This window comes from Aotus nancymaae, unplaced genomic scaffold, assembly GCF_030222135.1.
Source record: "Aotus nancymaae isolate 86718 unplaced genomic scaffold, 86718_ANA_hifiasm-v0.15.2.pri h1tg000053l, whole genome shotgun sequence".
Lineage (NCBI taxonomy): Eukaryota > Metazoa > Chordata > Mammalia > Primates > Aotidae > Aotus > Aotus nancymaae.
In genome coordinates this window covers 27,585,325-27,610,467 of record NW_026988467.1, presented here as the reverse complement: position 1 = coordinate 27,610,467, position 25,143 = coordinate 27,585,325, and the positions used below count along the sequence as shown (strand labels likewise).

The window sequence follows — 25,143 nt, the reverse complement described above, 5'->3', positions numbered from 1 at the left end:
TTAGGCTCCTGGGTGCTGTGGCCTTTTGTTTCCGTGTGAGCTTGTGTTTTTGGTGGGTTCTTCCTCTTTGAGCGTCCCCGTATTAGTGTCTCTCTTAACTCAAAGAGGGGTTCACCCCTTGCTAATAGGAAAATCCAGGTACACAATACTAGATAGTTTTAGTCCTCACAAACGTGCTTGGTAAACATAGGTCATTTGTTCTACTTGTCAATATCATTCTCACGTCAAGTGTGGAATACACTCCTGTAACTTTTCCTTCCTGTAGTCCCCTCCCCCGAAAAAACAAAGCCAGAAACCCACACAGCATTACTAGAGAAGGTTTTATCCTCCTATAACTTCAAGGATTGTTACCTTTTATTGTTCAATTAAGAAAACACTGTTCTCAGCCCTCGATATCATTTTGCTAAATTCCTGTTATTACTGGGATTAATTAAGAATATGATTTTATGAAGCTTTTCCTGGGTCCTGTTTTAAAGTCAGTTAACTTCTGAAACAATAGGCTTAGCATTTTGTTTGTTTTTTGAAAGCACTTAAAAACTTACCAAGACAGGCCCACCCCCAAGAAATGTGGCTTCCGATACAGTTTTCGTAAGCAAAATAAACATTTTGACCCATTGCTAATTTTAACTTTATAAAACACTCGGGGACTGTTGATTCTTTATCTGGGCTCTTTGGAAACGCTCTCCGGATTCTGAACTTTGAGTTAGTGTTTTGCTTTAGCCACAATTGAATTCATTTTGTTCAAGGCCACAACGTTTTGAAGTTGGAATTTGTTTAGTTTGGGTTTGAGATGAACTGCTTTAAAATAAATTTATGACCACAGAATGTTTGTTTAGTATGGTAAAAATAAACACCTTTTAAACCACTAAGCATTTTAGTAAAAGGTGAGCCATGGAAGTAGATTAAACCGTGTTCCTTTGAATTCAACTCTGTGAGTGATATTTTAAAAAACTTTGTCAACATTTGAAAGCTGTGAAAGAGTAGCTAGGCTGAGCACTTCTAGTTGCTTACTTGTTTTTATAAGGTGTCATTTGTAAAAAAATCACATTTTAAATGCTACACATAAGTTTTTAGTGAGCTTTGAGAGTTCCATAAAAGGTAGCAGCAACTTAAGTATTCTCTGATATTTAGGATACTGAGTTTTTAATTTTTTGCACTGTATTTGCCAAAATACTGCAAAACTACCCAAGACACATGCTAATTGCTTAGGTATTTGCTAACTTTGAAACTGTTCTTCTGCCAGGTTTTCTCTGGTTTGAGAAACTGCCTTGCCTCTTTAGGTAAAGCAGAAAGTATTAGGGCATACAGATAGCTTTACAAAAGCCAATTGTTTTGTTTGAACATTTTTATAGCAGTCTTTCCTTCCCCCCATTCCTTTTAGAATGAAGTTGTGTTTAGTGTGCTTCAGTGATAAACTCTACTTTTATGTGGATATTCTTCCCTGGATAAGTATTTTTTCTTTTTCTCTTTTTTTTTAAAGACGGGGTTTCACCATGATGGCCAGGCTGGTCTTGAACTCCAGACCTCAGGTGATCCACCCACCTTGGCCTCCCAAAGTGCTAGGATTACAGGCGTGAGCCACTGCGCCTGGCTATTTTTTCTTTTTTAAAATTTTATTTGTGTAATTTGTGAGGTACAAATGTAATTTTGTACATGGGTGTATTGTGTAGTAGTGAAGTCAGGGCTTTTTGTGTGTTCATCACTGGAATAACATACATTGTCCTCCTTAGGTAATTTCTCATTATCCTCTCACCCTCCTAGATAACTATTTTGACGAGACTTTTATTTCACAAAAGATTGTATTTGCTGTTTGAGGAATTCTGTTAGGGACTAGAGTTCCATTGCCTCAACAAGTGGTAACTAAATTCTAAAAGTCTTAACAATGAATTTAAATTTACCAAAAACCTTTATATTTAGCTTATTTTGATTAAGAAAAAAAAACCCCAAACCGATGTCGGGAGTCATAGAGTAAGGATTTCTTTCATTTTCTAGATGAGGAAACAGGTTGTTGGTTTAGTGGCAAAAATTGGGTTTTGGAACTCTTGGCCTACTCTGGAACATAGAGTGTTAGATTGAGATTTCCCTTTAGAACAAAATGGGACTGTCTAGTATTGGTACTAAGAAAGAAAGTAATGAATTCTTTAAAAAACCAATCAGGAAGACATTAGGCTGGTTTACACTTTTGGAAGACCAGCGGTGAAACAGGGCTATGACTTTTTGGTTTTGGTACTTGAGCATGAATTAGTGTCTAGGTTAGACTACTCCAGTCCCTGCTAAGGTTCTGATGGACTGGAATTCTTAACCTAGAGTAGGCATTTCCAAATTAGGCTTTAAACAAATTACAAATTCCATTGTGTCTTGTTCTGGCTTCAAAACATGAATTTAGTTGTGAGAAGCAAATACTGCTTTATCAGAAGGTTTATTTATTCAACAGAAGAGATTTCTTTCTTTTTTTTTTTTTTTGGTCATTTTTATTGTAGAGATAGTAGATTACTTATAAATTTATTTTTGAAGCGTCATGGCAGGACTTGGAGGAGAGATAAGGTGTTTGTAGCAGTAGACTGTTAGACCAATGGCTTTGAAATTAGACTGGTGGCTGTGGACAGGTGTGTCCTAATTGGTAACTGATTTGTTTACTTTGTAGCTTTTTTTTTTTTTTTTTTTTTTTGAGATGGAGTCTTGTTCTGTCACCCAGATTGGAGTGCAGTGGTGTGGTCTTGGCTCATTGCAACCTCCACCTCCTGGGTTTAAGAGATTCATCTACCTCAGCCTCCGGAGTAACTGGGACTACAGGCATGCGCCACTATGCCTAGCTAAGTTTTGTATTTTTAGTAGAGATGGGGTTTCCCTATATTGGCCAGGCTGGTCTCGAACTCCTGACCTCGTGATCCACCTACCTCCGACCTCCCGAAGTGCTGGCATTACAGGCATGAACAACCATGCCTGGCCACTTTGTAGCATTTTTTTTTTTTAAGCACCCACAGCTGGCAAGTGATCTATCTTAAGTACAGATGTAGTTTTTGATTTTAAGGAACTTAAACAGTAGCGTTTCATAGTAACATTTCAGGGATTCTTTGTTGGTCTTCCAGAGGATACAAATGAGAAACATTGTTGAGTTACTCCTGCAAGGGATTAGTAGAAAGAAGTAGGCTTGGGGACAGAACACATTAGGGTTTGAATTCTTTCTCTGCTACTTGCCAGTTGAATGGCCTTGGACACAACATTTTTCTGTACCTTAGTGTTTTCATTTTTTTTATTGAGACAGAGTTGGTCAGGCTGATCTCAAACTCCTGTGATGATCCTTTGCTTTGGCCTCCTGAAGTGCTGGGATTACAGGTGTGAGCCACTGTGCCCCGCCAAAGTTGTGATATTTTAAAAAAGTTTGGGGCTGGGTGCGGTGGCTCACACCTGTAATCCCAGCACTTTTGGAGGCGGATCACCTGGGGTCAGTAGTTTGAGACCAGCCTGAACAACATGGTGAAACTCTGTCTCTACTAAAAATACAAAATTTAGCTGGGCATGGTGGTGTGTGCCTGTAATCCCAGCTACTCGGGGCTGAGGCAGGAGAATTGCTCAAACCTGGGAGTCAGAGGTTGTGGTGAGGCAAGATTGTGCCACTGCACTTCAGCCTGGGCAACAGAGCAAGACTCCATCTCAAGAAGAAAAAGCTTTTATTTATTTAACAACTGTCAGTTGGTTTGAGATATAAATAAGTTTGGTAGATTGATAGAAGTATAATTCTATATTGCTACATGTTGGTTAACAAAATAAACTTTTCTGAAGTTGTATTATTGAGCTCTGATCTCAATACCTTGTCTAGAGTGCATGCCACCAACATTTATTTATTGCAAATGACATGGGGTTCATGTTTTTATCTTAGTGTATTTTATGTTTCAAAAGATGTAAATATTAAACATTTGTAACCTGTTTGTCCTTAGGTGTTGGTGGAATGAGCGTTGCATGTGTCTTGAAGAGAAAAGCAGTGCTTTGGCAGGACTCTTTCAGCCCCCACCTGAAACATCACCCTCAAGAACCAGCTAATCCCAACATGCCTGTTGTTTTGACATCTGGAACAGGGTCGCAAGCGCAGCCACAACCAGCTGCAAATCAGGCTCTTGCAGCTGGGACTCACTCCAGCCCTGTCCCAGGATCCATAGGAGTTGCAGGCCGTTCCCAGGACGACGCTATGGTGGACTACTTCTTTCAGAGGCAGCATGGTGAGCAGCTTGGGGGAGGAGGAAGTGGAGGAGGCGGCTATAATAATAGCAAACATCGATGGCCTACTGGGGATAACATTCATGCAGAACATCAGGTAAAAAAAGTTCACTATTTCAGCTTTGACATTCTTTTATAATTACTGTCCATTTAGCATATCTGCTTTCAATGAATGTCTTTACAAACTTAAATTGCTAACTTTACTTGGTCCAAACAGTTACTTGTTTTAAAGTTTGATGATTGTAATACTATCACTGAGTCATTTATCTTTCTGGTGGTAAATAGTAAATAGCCAATTCATTCATTCATTTTTTTGAGATGGAGTCTCACTCTGTCACCCAGGCTAGAGTGCAGTGGCTCAATCTCAGCTCACTGTAACCTCCGCTTCCCAGCTTCAAGCGATTCTCCTGTCTCAGCCTCCTGAGTAGCTGGTACTACTAAGGTGTGTACCACCAAGCCTGGCTAATTTTTGTATTTTTTTTTTTTTTTTGAGACGGAGTCTCGCTCTTGTCACCCAGGCTGGAGTGCAGTCGGATGATTTCAGCTCACTGCAACCTTAATTTCCCGGGTTCAAGCGATTCTTCTGCCTCAGCCCCCTGAGTAGCTGGGACTACAGGCGTGTGCCACCATGCCCAGCTAATTTTTGTATTTTTAGTAGAGACAGGGTTTCACCATATTGGCCAGGCTGGTCTCAACTCTTGGCCTCGTGATCCGCCCGCCTTGGCCTCCCAAAGTGCTGGGATTATAGGCGTGAGCCACTGTACCTGGCCAATTTTTATATTTTTAGTAGAAACGAGGTTTTACCATGTTGGCCAGGCTGGCCTCAAACTCCTGACCTCAAGTGATCCGCCCGTCTCAGCCTCCCAAAGTGCTGGGATTACAGGTGTGAGCCACCATGCCTGGCCTCTACAATGCATTTTTCTTCTTTTTTTTTTTTTTTTTTTGAGGCACTGAGTTTGGTGTTAAATGAAGAATGCATTTTTAAGAACACTTTTTTGGAACAAAGTATACTTTTTTTCCTATTGGCATAAGAACTGTTGGGTTGTTTATAGGACAGATACATATTTTTGAATCTTTTCTCTTGGGTGTGGGTGACTTGATTTTAAGATGTTGTAGTTAAAAGTAGGAGGAAGTTGATAACATCAGCTGCTCAAGTGAAATTTATTTGAAATGGGACTGATACTGTATCAGAGAGAAGTGGTTGTGGCTTTTAGGTTTTAACCATCTTTGTCCTCTTGTAAAATTGTTTAGTTTTTAATTTTAACGTATTTAGTCTTATTAATCTAAAACCATATTGGGACTCATAGCATATTTTACTAAGAGAGGTTAGCCTGATCCATGTTTCCTGACTTCTTGATAGAGACCAACCAGAAGATTACACTGTTTTGATCAGGGTATTCTTTGACATTGGGTATAGGTTGAATTTGCAAAGGTACATTTTGTATCACCCATCTGAGTACTAATGAGTGAGAACTGACATTTTTCATTAGGCTTCTAGTGCTTCTGTTTTACTTCAGAAAAAAATCAGGTACAGGGATACCTGCATGCCTGAATTTATTATACTTCCTCTGATCCTCCCAAAAGTGAACCGTATTTGTTTTTCTTTTTTCTTTTTTTTTTTTGAGATGGAGTCTCACTCTGTTGCCCAGGCTAGAGTGCAGCGGTGTGATCGCGACTCACTGCAACCTCCAACTCCCGGATTCAAGCGATTCTCTTGCCTTAGCCTCCTGAGTAGCTGGGATCACAGGCATGCACCGTCATGCCTGGCTAATTTTTGAATTTTTAGTAGAGCTAGGGTTTCACCATGTTGTTCAGGCTGGTCTTGAACTGTTGACCTTGTGATCCGCCTACCTCGGCCTCCCAAAGTGCTGGGATTACAGGCGTGAGCCACTGTACCTGACTTTTTTTTTTTTTTTTTTTTTTTTTTTTTTTGAGACAGAGTCTCACCCGTCTTACTCTGTTGCCCAGGCTGGAGTGCAGTGGTGTGATCTCAGCTCACTGCAGCCTCTACCTCCCAGTTTCCAGCAATTCTCCTGCCTCAGCCTCTCTGGTAGCTGGGATTACAGGTGCCCGCCACCATACCCAGCTAATTTTTATATTTTTAGTAGAGAGGGGGTTTCATCATGTTGACAAGGCTGGTCTTGAACTCCTGACCTCAAGTCATCCACCTACCTTGGCCTCCCAACGTTCTGGGATTACAGGTTTGAGCCACTGTGCCCACTCTTGTTTCTTTTTTTTTGAGACAAGGTCTGGCTCTGTCATCCAGGTTGGAGTGTGGTGGTGTGATCTTGGCTCACTGCAACCTCTACCTCCTGGTTCAAGCGATCCTCCCACCTCAGCTTCCTGAGTAGCTGGGACTACAGGCATACACCACCATACCTGGCTAATTTTTGTATTTTTTTGTAGAGATGGGGTTTTACCATGTTGGCCATGCTGATCTTGAACTCCTGGGCTCAAAGCGATTCACCCACCTTGAACTACGAGAGTACTGGGATTACAAATGGGAGCCGCTCCACCTGGCCAGGTTCTTTGCCATAGTAGAAACGAAGACAAACTTTGTGTGGTGGCTCATGCTTGTAGTCCCAGCACTTTGGGAGGTCGCAGCGGGTGGATCACGAGATCATGAGTTTGAGACTAGCCTGGCGAACACAGTGAAACTGCATCTCTACTGAAAATACAAAAATTAGTTGGGCGTAGTGAGCGTGTGTAATCCCAGCTACTTGGGAAGCTGAGGCAGGAGAATCGCTTGAAACCGGGAGGTGGAGGTTGCAGTGAGCCGAGGTCATGCCACTGCACTCCAGCCTGGGTGACAGAGCCAGACTCCGTCTCAAAAAAAAAAAAAGAAACAAAGTCAAAATTTGTCTTCTTATTCCATAGAAATTTGAGCACATTGGTGACAGGTCTCTGTTTTACTGGCACAACACTTAGTATCAGTGGTGGGGGAATCTAAGAAGTATAAGGTATAGGAAACTCTTTGTGTGCACTTAGGGTACTTTTTTTTATTTTGAGTTAAGGTCTCACTCTGTTCCTCATGCTGGAGCACAGTAGTGTAGTCATGACTCTCTGCAGCCTCGACTTCCCTGGTTTAGGCAATCTTCTCACCTCAGACTCCTGGGTAGCTGTGACTACAGGGATGCACTACCACACCTGGCTAAGTTTTTGTGGTTTTTTGTAGAGACAGGGTTTCACCACATTGCTCGGGCTGGTCTTGCACTCCTGGGCTCAAACAATCCACCCTCCTCAGCCTCCCAAACTGCTGGGATTACAGGTGTGAGCCACCATGCCTAACCATTTAGGGTACTTTTAGTCTTTATTATATACCCATTAAGGTACTGTGTTTGTTTCCTATTTGCTTGGAGTCTTGAAGGTGGGTGTCAAACTTTATTCTTGTCAATATTCTGATCCCTAGAATTTAGCATGTAATAGAGCTTCAGAAGAAACTTACTGAATATGAGTTCCTCTTTTCCCTTTGTTTTTAAAAAATAATTTATTTATTTATTTTTGAGATGGAGTCTCGCTCTGTCGCCCAGGCTGGAGTGCAGTGGCGCGATCTCAGCTCACTGCAACCTCCACTTCCCAGGTTCAAGTGATTCTCCTGCCTCAGCATCCTGAGTAGCTGGGATTTTAGGCTACCACCACCATGCCCAGCTAATTTTTTGTATTTTTAGTAGAGCCAGGGTTTCACCAGATAGGCCAGGCTTGTCTCGAACTCCTGACATCAGGTGATCTGCCCACCTCAGCCTCCCAAACTGCTGGGATTACAGGCGTGAGCTACTGTGCCCGGCCATTTTTTTGTATTTTTTTTTGTGGAGATGGAGTTTACCATGTTGGCCTGGCTGGTGTCAACCTTTTGGCGTCAAGTGATCTGCCTGCCTCAGCCTCCCAAAGTGCCGGGATTACCGGTGTGAGCTACCACGCCTGGCCCCAGACTGAGATTTACTTAATTCAGTAGGCAGCAGGATTTTTGAGTATGTAAATGTGGAGTCGCTTTTGTGCAGTGGTGCTTTGGATAGATTGCATTGACAGTAAGAGGTTGTTGTGAGGGCTGAGACAAATTGGAAAACTCTCAGACCTGAGGTGAGCAGTGAAAAAGAAGGTATGTCAAAAATTAGCAGGCCAGCCTCTGTGGCTCACACCTGTAATTCTAGCACTTTGGGAGGCCAAGGTGGGTAGATCACCTGAGGTCAGGAGTTCGAGACTAGCCTCACAAACGTGGTGAAACCCTCTCTCTGCTAAAAATACAAAATTAGCTGGGTGTGGTGGTGCATGCCTGTAATCGCAAGCTACTCAGGAGGCTGAGGCAGGAGAATCACTTCAACCCGGGAGGCAGATGTTGTGGTGAGCCGAGATCGTGCCACTGCACTCCAGCCTGGACAATAAGAGTGAAACTCTGTCTCTTGGCCAGGTGCAGTGGTACACGCCTGTAATCCCAGCACTTTGGGAGGCCGAGGTGGGTGGATCACGAGGTCAGAAGTTCAAGACCAGCCTGGCCAACATGGTGAAACCCTGTCTCTAAATTATTTGGGCATGGTGGCACATGCCTGTGGTCCCAGCTACTTGGGAGGCTGAGGTGGAAGGATCGCTTGAGCCTGGGAGGCAGAGGTTACAAGGAACATAGATTGTGCCACTGCACTTTAGCCTGGACAACAGACAGAGACCTTGCCTCAAACAAAATAAAAAAAAAGAAAAAATATTTTCAGCTGAGTATGGTGGCGTTCACACCTATAATCCCAGCACTTTGGGAGGCCAAGGTGGATGGATCACCTGAGGTCAGGAGTTCTAGACCAACAAAATGCTCTTTGACAAGAGTGAAACTCTGTCTCCAAAACAAAGAAAAAAGAGGGTTTCTCTTTCTTTTTTCTTTTTCTTTTTTTTTTTTTTTTTTTTGGGAGACGGAGTCATAGAGTGCAGTGAGGTGATCTTGGCTTACTGCAACCTCCGCCTCCCGGGTTCAAGCGATTCTCTTGCCTCAGCCTTTTAGTAGAGACAGGGTTTCACCATGTTGGTCAGGCTGGTCTTGAACTCCTAACCTTGTGATCTGCCTGCGCTGGCCTCCCAAAGTGCTGGGAATATAGGCGTGAACCACCGCACCTGGCCAAAAGGTTTCTCTTTCTTCAGGACGAAGATATGTACAGAATTTGATGACTGAATTAGAAATCTTATATCCTGGAAAAATGAAGTAATGGAGGAAAAGGAGTGCAAAGTGGCTCTAGTTTGGGACAAGGTATTTAATTTGGTAGTACACCTGTTGAGTTTGAGGGAGAAGTAGAATATCTAGGTGTATACTGTAGGCAGCTCTACATGTAGCAGGAGATCAAGGTAGGAGGTATTTGATTTGGGAGCAAAAATAAATTCTGTAATTTCTGTACCATTTGGCTAAATGTTATTTAGGAATCATAAACTTTTTTTTTTTTTTTTTCTTTTTGAGATGGAGTCTTGCTCTGTCACCCAGGCTGGAGTGCAGTGGCGTGATCTTGGCTCACTGCAGCCTCCACCTCCCGGGTTGAAGCAATTCTTCTGCCTTGGCCTCCTGAGTAGCTGGGACTACAGGTGTGTACCACTATGCCCAGCTAATTTTTGTATTTTTAGTAGAGATGGGGTTTCACCATATTATTGGCCAGGCTGATCTCAAACTCCTGACCTCGTGATCCACCTGCCTTGACCTCCCAAAGTGCTGGGATTACAGATGTGAGCCAGTGCGACTGGCAACATTGGTTTCTTAACATTTGTAATAAAGTTCTATAAGATCTTTTGTTGTGTTTCCTTATGAAAGACTTGGTGGGTGAAAACTGAAAGGAGAGTCAAGGTTCTTGGCCTGTTCTTTGCTAGGTGAACAAATCAAACTCTAGGTCAGTTCTTGGCAGAGCTCTAAGATCTGATTATTGCTCTGCAGGTTAACAAGAGTTTCTTGAAGGCTTACTCAGGCCTCTGTCTTATATGGAGCCGTATCATACTGAGTCACATCTGACTTACTGAGCAGTTTTATCCAGGTCAGTTAGTAAACTTGAGTTAATAATAATAAATGGCAAAACCTATTTCTCACCCAGGTAGCATAAACTAGTGACCTTGGAAGTGGCATTCAGTGTTAAAATACAATTCTTTGGGCTGAACACATGAATTGGCATTTACCATTACAACACGGTTCTTTGGGCTGGACACAATTCTTTGGGCTGGTCACTTGAACCCACTGGCCAACTTGGACACATTAATGTTAATGAATAACATTATGAAACTCAGGGTAGTTGGTATGTTGCAGTTGTGGACCACCCACAGATTAATTTTCTATAATCATTATAGTGTATTGTACTAGTTTTAGTGTTGTTCTCACCTTCTGGACTGAACTGTTCTAGAGCAGAGTCTGTTGTGTTTTTCATGCCCCTTTTCCAGGAGGTATTATGAAACTTTCGTGTTGAATGAGGGAAGACCAGAGGTTCTTCAGTTTTGCTCTCAGGTAAAGGAGTGGATCTTACAGCTCAGCCATCCTGCTGCGAAACACATGGCAACAGGTAGATGCCACTTGAATAGGCAGCTGTGGTGAGGGTAGTATAATTGAAGAGCAAAGGGGCATAGCTCTGGGTGGAGAATCTCTGCCCTTTTTAGCCACTGTTACTGATAGGAGCCTGATCTGTCACGTGGGGCAGAGTAGAAAAGAGATTGAGAACCACTGATGATAATGGAAACATTTATTATGTTCTAGGCATTGGACTATTGTATTTCCTGTATTTAATCCTTACAGCAATCTTATGAAGGAGATAAATATCCTTTATTTTTTTGAGACGGAGTCTTACTCTATAACAGAGTAAGACTCCGTCTCAAAAAAAAAGCTGGAGTGCAATGGTGTGGTCTCGGCTCACTGCAACCTTTGCCTCCCAGGTTCAAGCAATTCTCCCACCTCAGCTTCCTGAGTAGCTGGTATTATAGGTACCCGCCACCACACCTGGCTAATTTTTTTGTATTTTTGGTAGAGACGAGGTTTTACTACATTGGCCAAGCTGGTCTCGACTCCTGACCTCGTGATTTACCCACCTCGGCCTCCCAAAGTGTTGGGATTCCAGGCATGAGTCACTGCACCTGGCCAGATACCCTTTTTTGAAAAGTGAGAAACTGAAGCTTAGTTACCAGGTAAAACCTGGTTTTCGAAATCAATCTTTGATTCCAGTGTCCACGTTCTGACCTATTTCTGCTTCCTTAGGCAAGATAAACCAGACAAAACTATTGCAACCAAGTAGGACATTACAGGCCAAAGAATTGTTTTGCCATAATTTTGCTTGTAATTTAGAGATTGTAAACTTGATAATGAGATGAGTACAAATGTTGACCATTCTTCTATAATTGCAGGAGTCCGTCACCCCAACTTCCAAAAGCAGTAAATGCCAAAGTTCATTTTTCTTCAGTTCTGTTTTTTATTACATGTGTGTTCTAAGTGGTAATGTGGGAAACTTATTTCTGTACAGACAGAATTACTCAATATAAAAGTGATCCTATTGCCAGCTCATACTACCCTGCATTTGGCTTTTTTTTTTAATGGCCCTTTGGCATAATGGAACAGAGTTTAAGATCAAATTGGCAGGATAGTTTCACCAGTGAACTAATGAAGTAAAGAATATCACAGGCTGTGATGCCAGTAGTGTTGGGGCTGGGGAGACTCTTTATCTTACCAGATATTTTATTTCTTTTATAATTACTCTCATTTAAGAGCAATCACTTTTATACTTTTTCTATTTATTTATTTATGGAGAAAGAGTTTCACTCCTGTTGCCCAGGCTGGAGTGCAACAGGCACCATCTAGGCTCACTGCAACCTCTGCCTCCCCGGCTCAGGCGATTCTACTGCCTTAGCCTCCCTTTGCTGGGACCACAAGTGCATGCCACCACGCCTAGCTCATCTTTGTATTTTTTATAGAGATGGGGTTTTGCCATGTTGCTCAGGCTGGTCTCAAACTCCTTTTTTTTTTTTTTGAGATAGGGTCTTGCTCTGTCATCCAAGGCTGGAGTGCAGTGGCACAATCTTGGTTCACTGCAACCTCTGCCTCCTGGGTTCAAGTGATTCTCTTGCCTCAGCTGCCCGAGTAGCTGGGACTACAGGCACATACCACCATGCCCGGCTAATTTTTGTATCTGTGGTAGAGAGGGTTTCACCATGTTGGCCAGGCTGGTCTTGAACTCCTGACCTCAGATGATCCTTCTGCCTTGGCCTCCCAAAGTGCTGGGATTATAGGCGTGAGCCACCGCGTCTGGCTCAGACTCCTTTTTTTGAGATGAACTCTCAAACAAACAAACAAACAAACAAATCAGATTGTAATGTATGACAAAATAAAAAAGAAAAGAGATGAACTCTTGTTCTGTAATCCAGGCTGGAGTGCAGTGGCGAGATCTCAGCTCATTGCAACCTCTGCCTCCTGGGCTCAGGTGATTCTCTTGCCTCAGCCACCTGAGGAGCTATGACTACAAGCTGGCGCAATCTCAGCTCACTGCAACCTCTGCCTCCCAGGTTCAATCCTCAGCCTTCTGAGTAGCTGGAATTACAGGTATGCGCCACCATGCCTGGCTAATTTTTTTGTATTTTTAATAGAGACGGGGTTTCTCCATGTTGGTCAGGCTGGTCTCAAACTCCATACCTCAGGTGATCTGCCCGCGTTGACCTCCCAAAGTGCTGGATTACAGGTGTGAGCCACCGCACCTGGCCAAGTTTTTTTTTTTTTTTGAGACGGAGTTTTGCTCTTGTTGCCCAGGCTGGTGCGCAGTGGCATGAGCTCGGCTCACTACAACCTCTGCTTTCTGGGTTCAAGCGATTCTCTTGACTCAGCCTCCCAAGTAGCTGGGATTACAGTCATGCACTACTGTCTGGCTGTTTTTGTATTTTTAGCAGAGACAGGGTTTCTCTGTGTTGGTCAGACTGGTCTTGAATCCTGACCTCAGGTGATCCGCCTGCCTCGGCCTCCTGAAGTGCTGGAATTACAGGTGTGAGCCACCACACTTGGCACGCCTGGCTAATTTCGTATTTTTAGTAGAAAAGAGGTTTCACCATCTTGGCTAGGCTAGTCTGGAACTCCTCACCTTGGTGATCCACCTGCATTGGCCTCCCTAAGTGCTGGGATTATAGGCATGAGCCACCATTCCTGGCCCACTTTCAGACTTATATTAAAAAGTTTTTCATCTTTTGGCTGGATGCAGTGTCTCAGACCTGTAATTCCAGTACTTTGGGAGGCCAAGCTGGGCAGATGATTTGAACCCAGTGGTTCAAGAGGAACCTGGACAACATGGTGAAACCTTGTCTCCACAAAATATACAGAAATCAGCCAGGTGTGGTGGTACTGTGCCTGTGGTCCCTGCTACTTGGAGGGCTGAGGTGGGAGGCTCACTTGAGCCCAGCAGGTGTAGGTTGCAGTGAGCTAAAACCTGTCACTGCACTCCACTCTGTGTGACAGAGTGAGACCCTGTCTCAAAAAAAAAAAAAAAAGGTCCAGGCTTGGTTGTTTACACCTGTAATCCTAGCACTTTGGGAGGCCAAGATGGGCAGATCACTAGAGATCAGGGGTTTGAGACCAGCCTGGCCAACATGGTGAAACCCTATCTCTACTAAAAATACAAAAATAAGCCGGCGTGGTGGCTCACGCCTGTAATCCCAGCACTTTGGGAGGCCGAGGCAGGTGGATCACGAGGTCAAGAGATCGAGACCATCCTGGTCAACATGGTGAAACCCCGTCTCTACTAAAAATACAAAAAATTAGCTGGGCATAGTGGTGCATGCCTGTAATCCCAGCTACTCAGGAGGCTGAGACAGGAGAATTGCCTGAACCCAGGAGGCGGAGGTTGCGGTGAGCAAAGGTTGCGCCATTGCACTCCAGCCTGGGTAACAAGAGTGACACTCTGTCTCAAAAAATAAATAAATAAATAAAAATACAAAACTATCAGCTGGGCGTGGTGGCACACACCTATAATCCCAGTTACTCAGGAGGCGGAGGCAGGAGAACCACTTGAACTCAGGAGGCGAAGATTAAAGTGAGCCAAGATTGTGCCACTGCACTCCATACTGGGTGACAGAGTGAGACTCCATCTCAAAAACCGAAAAAAAAGTTTACCTTTTGAAGTTAGGATTTTCCTGTTTGATGTAGCAAATCCTCTTAGTGGTTGAGTTTTCTCCTTTGTTTTTTTTTTGAGATGGATTTTTGCTCTGTTGCCCAGGCTGAGTTCAGTGGCTCCATCTCGGCTCACTACAACCTCTGCCTCCCAGGTTCAAGTGATTCTCCTGCCTCAGCCTCCCGAGTAGCTGGGATTACAGGCACCTGCCATCATGCCTGGGTAATTTTTGTATTTTTGTAGAGATAGGGTTTTACCACATTGGTCAGGCTGGTCTTGAACTTCAGACCTCAGGTGATTCGCCCGCCTTGGCCTCCCAAAGTACTGGGATTACAGGCGTGAGCCACTGAGCCTAGATGAGTTTCCCTCTCTTTTAATAATTCTCTCTTTAAGCTGCGATTAAATATATGTCTAAATTTTTTTTTTAAATAGAGACTCGGTCTTGCCATGTTGCCCAGGCTGGTTTCCACCTCCTGGGCTCAAGTGATCCACCCAACTCGACCTCTCAAAGGGCTGGGATTATAGGTGTGAGCCACCGTGCCTGGCCATGACTGATTTTGTTTATTTTTCCTTGAGATGGGATTTCGCTTTTGTTGCCCAGGCTGGAGTGCAATGGCGAAATCTTGGCTCATGGCAACCTCCACCTCCTGGGTTTAAGTGATTCTCCTGCCTCAGACTCCTGAGTAACTGGGATTACAGGAATGCAGCACCGTGCCTGGCTAATTTTTGTAATTTTAGTAGAAACAGTTTCTCCATGTTAGTCAGGCTGGTCTTGAACTTCTGACCTCTGGTGATCTGCCCACCTCAGCCTCCTAAAGTGTTGGGATTATAGGCGTGAGCCACTGCACTGGGCCTAACTGGTTTTAAAAATACTTAAGTTTTATTTCAGGCCGGGTGCTGTGGCTCATGCCTGTAATCCCAGCACTCTGGGAGGCTGAGGCAAATGGATCATTTGAGGTCAGGAGTTGGAGACCAAGCTGGGCAACATGGTAAAACCCCATCTCTACTAAAAATACAAAAATTAGCCAGCTGTCATGGCAAGTGCCTGTAATTTCAGCTGCTTGAAAGGCTGAGGGATGAGAATTGCTTGAACCTGGGAGGCAGAGGTTGCAGTGAGCTGCATTTGCCCCACTGCACTCCAGCCTGGTGACAGACTACAACTTTGTCTCAAAAAAAAAAGAAAGAAAGAAAAGTATATATAATGGACATGGATCAAAATACTAGAAAACAAAGCCGGGTTACATTGTTGGCTCCTGCCTCTAATCTCAGATACTCAGGAGGCCGAGGATTGCTTGAGACCAGGAGTTTGAAAGCAGCCTGGGCCATATAGTGAGACCCTGTCTCCATAATAAAAAGAAAATTAGCTGGGGATGGTGGCACGTGCCTGTAGTCCTACTCAGGAGGCTAAGGTGGGAGGATTGCTTGAGCCCAGGGAGTTCAGGCACTCCAGCCTGTGTGACAGTAAGATCTTGTCTCTTTGAAGAAGAAAAAAGAAAAAGGAAATTATAAAAAACAAATACTAGGAAACAGTAGAAAACACATCTTCCCATCCAAATGAATTGTGTATTTAAAAATGTTATTTTAACAGTAATTTTTATAACTTTAGTTTTTTTTTTCCTGAGTAACATTGAAAATTTCAATTGAGAGTGTTTTATTCTTGTATTATGAAATCTGTTTTCTCTGTAAATTGCTGGGGGATAGATAAGTGGTTGATGAAATAGGACAAAAAAATTTAAAGTTGATTGAAGTGTAGCCTCTGTACTGGATTATGAGGGACAGAGATAGGTAGAAGCTCTACCCTGGGGGAAGGGAAATTTGGAGGACAATTCCACAGAGCTTACTCACTTTGCTTGTACTCTTTTAGCACGAGGATATATCAGTATCCACCACAGATTGACAGCCTATAGGAGATAGCCCCAGAGAGCCAGACGGGAGTCAGTGGATGAATATATTTTGACTTCACTTGCACCCTCTCTTTCTTTCACTTGGTGTGGCCATCTTACAATGGTATTCTGACACCCACCTCTGATGTGTCAACCATTGTTAACTCTCCAGTGCTGTTAGTTAATCTTTTTTTTTGAAGGGTTTTAAAAATTTTATTTTTATTGTAGGTGCAAAGAGCTAGTGTGATTTCTTTCATTGGGTGGATGATTTGAAAAATCCATTCAAGGAAGATCACTTCGTCCAACTTAATGTATCCCAACTTAATGAAACGCATTTTCTTCATTTACTGATAGAAACAATGGTGATGCATATTAAGGCCGTAATTTGGGTCAGGTCTTGGTGGTCTGAGCATACGCAACAAGATCAAGAACCCTGGCTGAATTATTGTGAGTGGCTCCAGTAGAGCTGCTGGTGACCCATCTTGCTCTCAGGAGGGTAGTGGAGGCAAAAGGAAAGAGCTATAGTTAATATTTATAATTTGTAATTAACAGGAACTACTCTGTTAAACTGGGAGAGAGCCCAAGTATTTCCCAAACTGGGGAGTCTTGATGTTCCCTGGAAGTCTTTTTCTGTTGTACCTACTGATGGACTCTCTTAGACAATGAATCTTGTCTTCCTGGGTAGATTGCTTAGGTACCTTAGCATTTGTGCTAGTAGCATTTAGTTAATGCGTTAAAGCTGAATAATCCATTTTTTGTATTTTGTTTTCTCTTAATGCATGTACTCTTAGAGCCTTTTCATTATACTTGGAATTCACAAGGCTTAACATTATGTACTTGGTCAAAAGAATCATCAGCAAACCTTCAATTATAACCTTTTTTTTTTTTGAGACGGACTCAGTCTATTACACAGTGGCACGATCTTGGCTCACTACAACCTCCTGCTTCTGGGTTTAAGTGATTCTGGTGCCTCAGCCTCCTGAGTAGCTGGGATTACAGGGATGCAACACTATGCCCAGCTAATTTTTGTATTTTTAATAGACACGTGGTTTCACCATGTTGTCCAGGTTGGTTTTAAACTGGCCTCAGGGAAACCTCCTGCCTCGGCCTCGCAAAGTGTTGGGATTACAGGTATGAACCACAGTGCCAAGCCTGACTATGACTTTAAGAATTAATCTTGTTCCAGTGTGAACAAAAACAGTTCGGCCAGGTGCAGTGACTTAGGCCTGTAATCCCAGCACTTTGGGAGGCCGAGATGGGCAGATTACCTGAGATCAGGAGTGGGAGATCAGCCTGGCCAACATGGTGAAAACATGTATCTACCAAAAAAATACAAAAATTAGCCTGGCGTGGTGGTGGGCGCCTGTAGTCCCAGTTACTTGAGAGGCTGAGGCAGGAAATCGCTTGAACCCAAGAGGTGGAGATTGTAGTGAGCAGACTTAGCACCTCTGCATTCCAGCCTGGGCAACAGAGCAAGATTCCATCTCAAAAAAAAAAAGAAGTTCAGTCAGATGCTCTTCTCTAATGCTGAATGGTGCTTGATTATATATGCCTCTGAAATGGCAACTTGTAGAGATATTTATGATGTATCTTTACCTTGTTTAATTTCAAAAGGTTTGTTTTTTTTTTTTTGAGATGGAGTTTCACCCATTTGCCTAGGCTGGAGTAAAGTGGTGTGGTCTCAGCTCACAGCAACCTCTGCCTCCTGGGTTCAAGCAATTTGCCTGCCTCAGCCTCCCAGATAGCTGGGATTACAGATGCATACCCATTCCTGGGGTTATGAGTCAGAATAATTGTCTGCAGTAGGTTAGCGAGAGCTTGTGACTCCTTGGTATTAAAAACTTGGAGCTGCCAGAACCTTGGGAGTCTGCGCCTCTTTGTGGGGTGGGGGGTGGGGATGGTGATTTCTAGCAGTCTATCCCTTGGCCACTAAAATAGATGCTCTCTGCCCTCTCAACCACTTTGGAAGGTTTAAAACTAACTGCAACCATGAATCTACGTATGGAAATTGACTGAGGTGTTCTAGCTCGCCGCATGTAACTTTATGCCTTACTTTGGAGACGAGACCTGTCTAGGGTCCCCTTTGAGGGCCAACCTACCTTAAATGCTGGCCAATTTACCTTACATAAAGTCCTTAATTTTTCTGGTGTCATAGTTACTTTATAATTCCCATAAAATTACTTTTTGAAATTTTTTAACATGGTCTTTAAAGGGGTGGGATTGCTATGGAAGTGACCCATACTAACACTCCAAAGAAACAATTCCCACAGTTAGGAGAGTGTTAGTTCACTTACAGCAGTTCCCACCCAGCAAGAGGCAGCACGGAGCACTTTACGATTTACATTTACTTCAATCCTTTCACAACGCCCAGATGGCAGAGGCTTCTGCACTCAGCCTTATGTGGCTGTCTCTAATTCTTAACAAATTGCTCGATGCATGAGGCCCCTCCTAATGGGCCCGATACCTTTCACAACTGAGTTCAGTCGGACCCATCTACACACACACACACACACACACACACACACACACACACACACACACACACAATTGCTTTCCTTCCAATTCGAAACCATAAGCAAAAAGCTTCCAAGGTTAATTACAGAGAGAGAGAACTCCACGTTCAAAAGTGCCAAATCTGGCACCTGTGGGTGTTTAGGCCACGCTTCCACCCAAAATGGGGTGGGCTATTTTCCCCTGGATTAATCTTACCATATTTAGTTGTCCGGAGGTTCCAAGCATCCGTTCCTTCTCCGTGTTCAGCCACTGGGTGGATCCACACTGCAGGGCCTCCCTGCTCTGCTCCAGTGAGGCTTTTCCACCGGGCAAATACCTGCCCGGGAGCACTCTCACGATTTGCGGCGCTTTAGCAGATGGGAGCCCCCATCCGCAGGGATGCTTCACAGGGCTAGGCAAATGCCTGAGAGACTTTTTCCCGCACTTCCTGGCCAACTCAACAAAAATGTGGTCAACACACCAAAAATGTAGCAGGAGCGGCGGGAAACAGAGCCCTTCAACACTGAATGGGGAAGGAAGGAGTTTATTACAGCCGGGAGCTGAGAAATAATTTGTCTAAATTCAGCTCGTTTAACAAAGGAAGGTTCTGCCTTTATATAGGCTTATACTTTAGGTATTACATGTGGAAGACTTTTAGGTTTACAGCCTTAGAAATCACGTATGAAAGGGTTTCGGGTTTACAGTTTTAGGAATCACATGTGAAAAAGTTTCTGGTTTACAGTGAAAAGGTTTAGGGTTTACAGTTTTAGGATTCACCTGTGAAAAGGTTTCTGGGTTTGATCTTGTTTTAAGTGAAAACAGTGTTTCCGGAGAGTTTCTCCAAGACCAAGCCTGCCACCTACAGGAAGGTGAATCAGGAGATGCCAGTCGATCAGCCTTTTCTTCTGTTGAAAAGCAGTGTGGCAGTCAAAGGGGAAGTTGATCCCAGATGCCTGGGTCTCCTTCCTCACCTAGGCTGGAGTGAAGTGGTGTGATCTCGGCTCACAGCAACCTCTGCCTGCTGGGTTCAAGCAGTTTGCCTGCCTCAGCCTCCTGGATAGCCTGGACTACAGATGCTTGCCACCATGCCTGGCTAATTGTTTTTTGTATTTTTAGTAGATACGGGGTTTCACTGTGTTAGCTAGGATGATCTTGATCTCTTGACTTTGTGATCACCCGCCTCAGCCTCCCAAAGTGTTGGGATTACAAGCGTGAGCCACTGTGCCTGGCTTTTTTTTTTTTTTGAGACTGAGTCTCACTCTGTTGCCTAGGCTGGAGTGCAGTGGCTTGATCTCGGCTTACTGCAACCTATGCCTCCCGGATTCAAGCAGTTATCATGCCTCAGCCTCCCGAGTAGCTGGGATTACAAGCACGTGCCACCACTCCCGGCTACTTTTTCTATTTTTAGTAGACAGGGTTTCACCATGTTGGCCAGGCTGATTTTGAACTTCTGACCTCAAGTGATCCACCTGCCTCGGCCTCCCAAAGTGCTGGGATTATGGGCGTGAGCCACTGTGCCCAGCCAATCTTTGTTTTTTTTTATTTTTTTGCTGGTTTTTTTTTTGTTGTTGTTGTCTGTTTTTTTCTTCTTGAGACGGAGTCTCGCTCCAGGCTGGAGTGCAGTGGCACGATCCTGGCTTGCTACAGCCTCTGACTCCTGGGTTCAAGTGATTCTCCTGCCTAAGCCTCCTGAGTAGCTGAGATTACAGGCGTGTGCCACCATGCCCAGCTCATTTTTGTATTTTTAGTAGAGATGGGGTTTCACCATGTTGGCCAGGCTGGTCTTGAACTCCTGATCTCAGGTGATCCACCCTCCTAGGCCTCTCAGAGTGCTAGGATTACAGGATTGAGCTATGGTGCCCAGTCTCCAAAGGTTTTTGATGTGAAATTAGTAGAAGTTGTATGATAGGTGGTAGTGAGAAGTAACTATGAGAATATAGGAAAATGAATTGGAGTAAATTTAGAAATATGTACCAGAATAATGGTTTATAGAATTTACCCTGATGGTCCTGGTGGCTAAAGAAAAGAGGGAAGCATAATGAATCCTGAGATTCTTACTTAAAGGAAAAAAACAGCAGTTAGGAAGAGTTGTATTTTGAATTTCAGTTACAGGTGTGGTTGAAGTGCTTTGTAAACTGTGGATAGGATTTTTTTTTTTTTTTTTTTTTTTTTTTTGAAACAGAGTCTCACTCTGTTGATCAGGCTGGAGTGCAGTGGCACGATCTTGGCTCACTGCAACCTCCGCCTCTTGGGTTCAAGAAATTCTCCTGCCTCAGCTTCCCTAGTAGCTGGGATTACAGCTAATGTTTTGTATTTTTAGTAGAGATGGGGTTTCACTATGCTGGCCGGGCTGGTCTAGAAGTCCTGACCTCATGATTCACCTGCCTTGGCCTCCCAATGTGTTGGTATTACAGGTGTGAGCCACCGTTCCAGGCCAGTAAGTGCTCTTTTATGGTTGAATTGCCTTAATATTTTTATGAGTCTCAGGAACACTGTTCTAGGTTCGTGGAAATTGGGGCCCTAAACATTTTTATTTTTATTTGTTAATTATTATTTTGTACAAATTGGGTTTCACTATGTTGCCCAGGCTTGTCTTGAACTTCTGGCCTCCAGCAGTCCTCCTGCCTTGACCTCCCAAAGTGCTGGGATTATAGGTGTGAGCCATCATGCCTGGCCTGTTAAAGAATTTTTAAAAATAGTTGCTTTGGCCAGGCGTAGTGGCTCATGTCTGTAAATTCCAGCACTTTGGGAGGCCAAGGAAGGTGGATCATCTGAGGTCAGGAGTTCGAGACCAGTGTGGCAAACATGGTGAAACCCCATCTCTACTAAAAATAAAAAAGATAATTAGCCAGGTGTGGTGGTGGGTGCCGGTAATTGCAGCTACTCAAGAGGTTGAGGCAGGAGAATCGCTTGATCCCAGGAAGCAGAGGTTGCACTGAGCCGAAATCTCACCATTGCACTCCAGCCTGGGTGACAAAAGCAAGACTCTGTCTTAAAAAATAAAAAAATTAAGTGTATAATTCAATAGTTTTTATCGTATTCATAATTGTGCAAGTATCATCATCATCAATTTTAGAATATTCCATTATCCCAATAATCCTTTACCCAGTAGCAGTCACCAGTCCACTTTCTGTCTCTGTTTGCCTATTCTGGATATACTTGAATGGTGTTTTGTGATTGCCTTCTTTCACTTAGCATAACGTTTTAAGGGTTCATCTGTGTCATATGTAGCATTTATCAGTACATCATTTCTTCTTTATGCATATTTCATTGTACAGATCTGTTACATTTAATTTATCCATTTATCAGTTGATGGGCCTTTTACTTTTCATTTTTTTTGCTATGATGGGTAATGCTACTGTGAACATTTGTGTTCAAGATTTTTTCAGTAGACGTGGTTTCATTTCTCAGATTTGAAAGGGTGCATCAATCATAGTATACATATACAAAAATAACAAATTTCTTCACCAGGGCCAGTGCTCATTAGAAAAAGGGATGGAGCCGGCACAGTGGCTCACGCCTATAATCCCAGCACTTTGGAAAGTCAAGGCAGGTGGATCTCAAGGTCAGGAGATAGAAACCATCTTGGCTAACATGGTGAAATTGAAACCCCATCTCTAATAAAAATACAAAAGATTAGCCGAGTGTGGTGGCGGTCCCTGTGATCCCAGCTACTCATTAGGCTGAGGCGGTAGAACCACTTGAACCTGGGAGGCAGAGGTTGCACTGAGCAAGACTCCGTCTCAAAAAAAAAAGAAAAAAAGAAAAGAAACAGCATGGGAGGATTACTTTATCTACAACTTACACTGTGGATTTGGAGTTTTTCCAAGCCACATGTTTTACTGGAGCTAATGACTACTTTCTTTTCTCTTTGAAGGAAGTATTTGCAGGCTAACGCTGTAAATAAACTTGTTAACAGCCCTGGGAAGAGGAGTGCTTAAGCTATAGAGAACAGGTGTTGTCAGTGAGCTCTGAAACTCTTTAGATGCAATGAATGTACAGTTGATTCATCTGCTGATGACAGTTGTTCTTTATTAAAGCAAGTTCCCTAAGAATTTTAATAAGGGGACAGTTCATTAATCTAGTCATGGTTATTGTATGTATTTAAAAGCACCTGGCTGGGTGCGGTGGCTCATGCCTGTTATCCTAGCACTTTGGGAGGCCGAGGCAGGTGGATCACCTGCGGTTAAGAGTTTGAGACCAGCCTGGCCAACATGATGAAACCGCGTCTCTACTAAAAATACATGGTGCTCACCTGTAATCCCAGCTACTCCGGAGACTGAGGAGGGAGAATCACTTGAACCTGGGAGGTGGAGGTTGAGCTGAGATCGAGCTGTTGCACTCTAGCCTGGGTAACAAGAGTGAACCTCCCGTCTAAAAAAAAAAAAATGGTTGGTAGATATGCTGAAATAGATTGGGTGTATTCCAGTGAAATCTAGAGGTAATTTTGTGTGTGTGTGTGTGTTTTTTTTTTTTTTTGAGACAGTCTCTGTAACGCAGGCTGGAGTGCAGTGGCACAATTTCAGCTCACTGCACTCTGCCTTCTGGATTTAAGTGATTCATGCCTCAGCCTCCTGAGTAGCTGGGATTACAGGCGCATGCCACCACACCTGGCTAATTTTTGTAATAGAGTCAGGGTTCTAACCATGTTGACCAGACTGGTTTGGAACTCCTGACCTTAGATGATCCACCTGCCTTGGCCTCCCAAAGTGCTGGGATTACAGGCGTGAGCCACCTCACCTGGCCTAGAAATAATTTTATTTTTGTATTATTTCCTTTCTGTATAAGTAATAATGAGTAATCATAAGCTGTGTCCTGATACTGTTCTAATATTTTTACATGATTTGAACCACCCAGTACTGTATGTACATTTTTTTTTTTTTTTTTTTTTTTTTTTGAGACGGAGTCTCGCTCTTGTTACCCAGGCTGGAGTGCAATGGCGCGATCTCGGCTCACCACAACCTCCGCCTCCTGGGTTCAGGCAATTCTCCTGCCTCAGCCTCCTGAGTAGCTGGGATTACAGGCACGCGCCACCGTGCCCAGCTAATTTTTTTGTATTAGTAGAGACGGGGTTTCACAATGTTGACCAGGATGGTCTCGATCTCTTGACCTCGTGATCCACCCGCCTCGGCCTCCCAAAGTGCTGGGATTACAGGCTTGAGCCACCGCGCCCGGCCTGTATGTACATTTTTATCATTCTCATTTTGTTTTAAAAAAGTTTGTTAGCCTATTTTCCATTTCTATAAAGGAATATAGGAGACTGGGCAATTTATAACAAAAAGAGGTTTATTTGTCTCACAGTTTTGCAGACTGTACAGGAAGTAAGGTACAGCTTCTGCTTCTGGTGAGGCCTCAGGACACTTTTACTCATGGCAGAAGGCACAGTGGGAGCACATGTGTCACATGATCAGAGAGGGAGCTGGAGAGAGAAGAGGTTCCAGACAATTTTTTTTTTTTTGAGACGGAGTCTCACTCTATTGCCCAGGCTAGAGTACAGTGGCACGATCTCAGCTCACTGCAACCTCCGCCTCCTGGGTTCAAGCGGTCCTCCTGCCTCAGTCCCCCAGTAGCTCAGATTACAGGCGTGTGCCACCACACCTGGCTAATTTTTGTATTTTTAGTAGAGATGGGGTTTTGCCCTGTTGGCCAGGCTGGTCTTGATCTCCTGACCTCAGGTGATCCACCTACCTCGGCCTCCCAAAGTGCTGGGATTATAGGCGTGAGCCACCACACCCAGTTCCAGACACTTTTAAACAACCAGCTCTTGTGTGGATTGATGGAGTGAGAACTCATTCATTACCATGGGGAGAGTATCAAGCAGTTCATGAGGGATCAGCCCCCATGAGTGACACACTACACACAAGACTCACCTCCAACATTGGAAGTCACATTTCAGATGAGATTTGGAGGGGACAAACATCCAAGCTATATCAAAATATAGTATTCATTTTATTTTATTTTTTTCCCAGAGAATAGTTTTTCTTTTAAAAAAAATTACCTTTTTTTTGGCTGGCAGTGATGTCTCATGCTTGTAATCCTAGCATTTTGGGAGGCCAAGGTGGGAGAATCACTTTAGTTGAGTCTTGGAGTTAGAGAACAGCTGGGGCAACATAGCAAGATCTCCATATCTACTAAAAAAAAAAAAAAAAGAAAAACCTAAGAGTTTAGTTTTCATAGGTGCTCAGTGAATGTCATGATGCTATTCAAAACTGAATTTATTTCCTTCAGTTCCTGTACTGTATTCTGTTTCTGTTGACGATATGTCCATTCGTGGCATACTAGGAGCTATCCTAGATTTCTGCCTCCTGTTCCTGCCTACCATAGTTTCAAGATTATACCTATGTTGCTTTATTTGATAGGCTCATGTTTCTTGCCTGGAGATAGATGTTCAGTTGTCTTCTCACTGGCTTTCCTGCGTCTCCCCTTTTCTTTCTCATAGCGATTGTCTGTGCTGCTGCCAAATTGATGTTATG

The 25,143-nt window shown here is 43.5% G+C and overlaps 1 protein-coding gene across 17 annotated transcripts in view; it reads left to right on the top strand.

Annotated features, from left to right (window-relative positions):
• Window positions 1-25,143, top strand: part of PUM1 (pumilio RNA binding family member 1) — a 138,849-nt gene that overhangs the window by 675 nt on the left and 113,031 nt on the right. For 15 of the 17 annotated variants that reach the window (XM_012439865.2, XM_012439858.2, XM_064363596.1 and 12 more), the window contains exon 2: window positions 3,939-4,312. In XM_012439865.2, coding sequence (XP_012295288.2) covers window positions 3,950-4,312 — 363 coding nt within the window. In that variant the 5' untranslated portion in view covers window positions 3,939-3,949. Of the gene's footprint in view, window positions 1-3,938; window positions 4,313-9,628; window positions 9,766-10,602; window positions 10,667-25,143 lie in introns of those variants that run through there. The other 2 variants (XM_064363593.1, XM_021668455.2) reach the window with 1 other exon arrangement.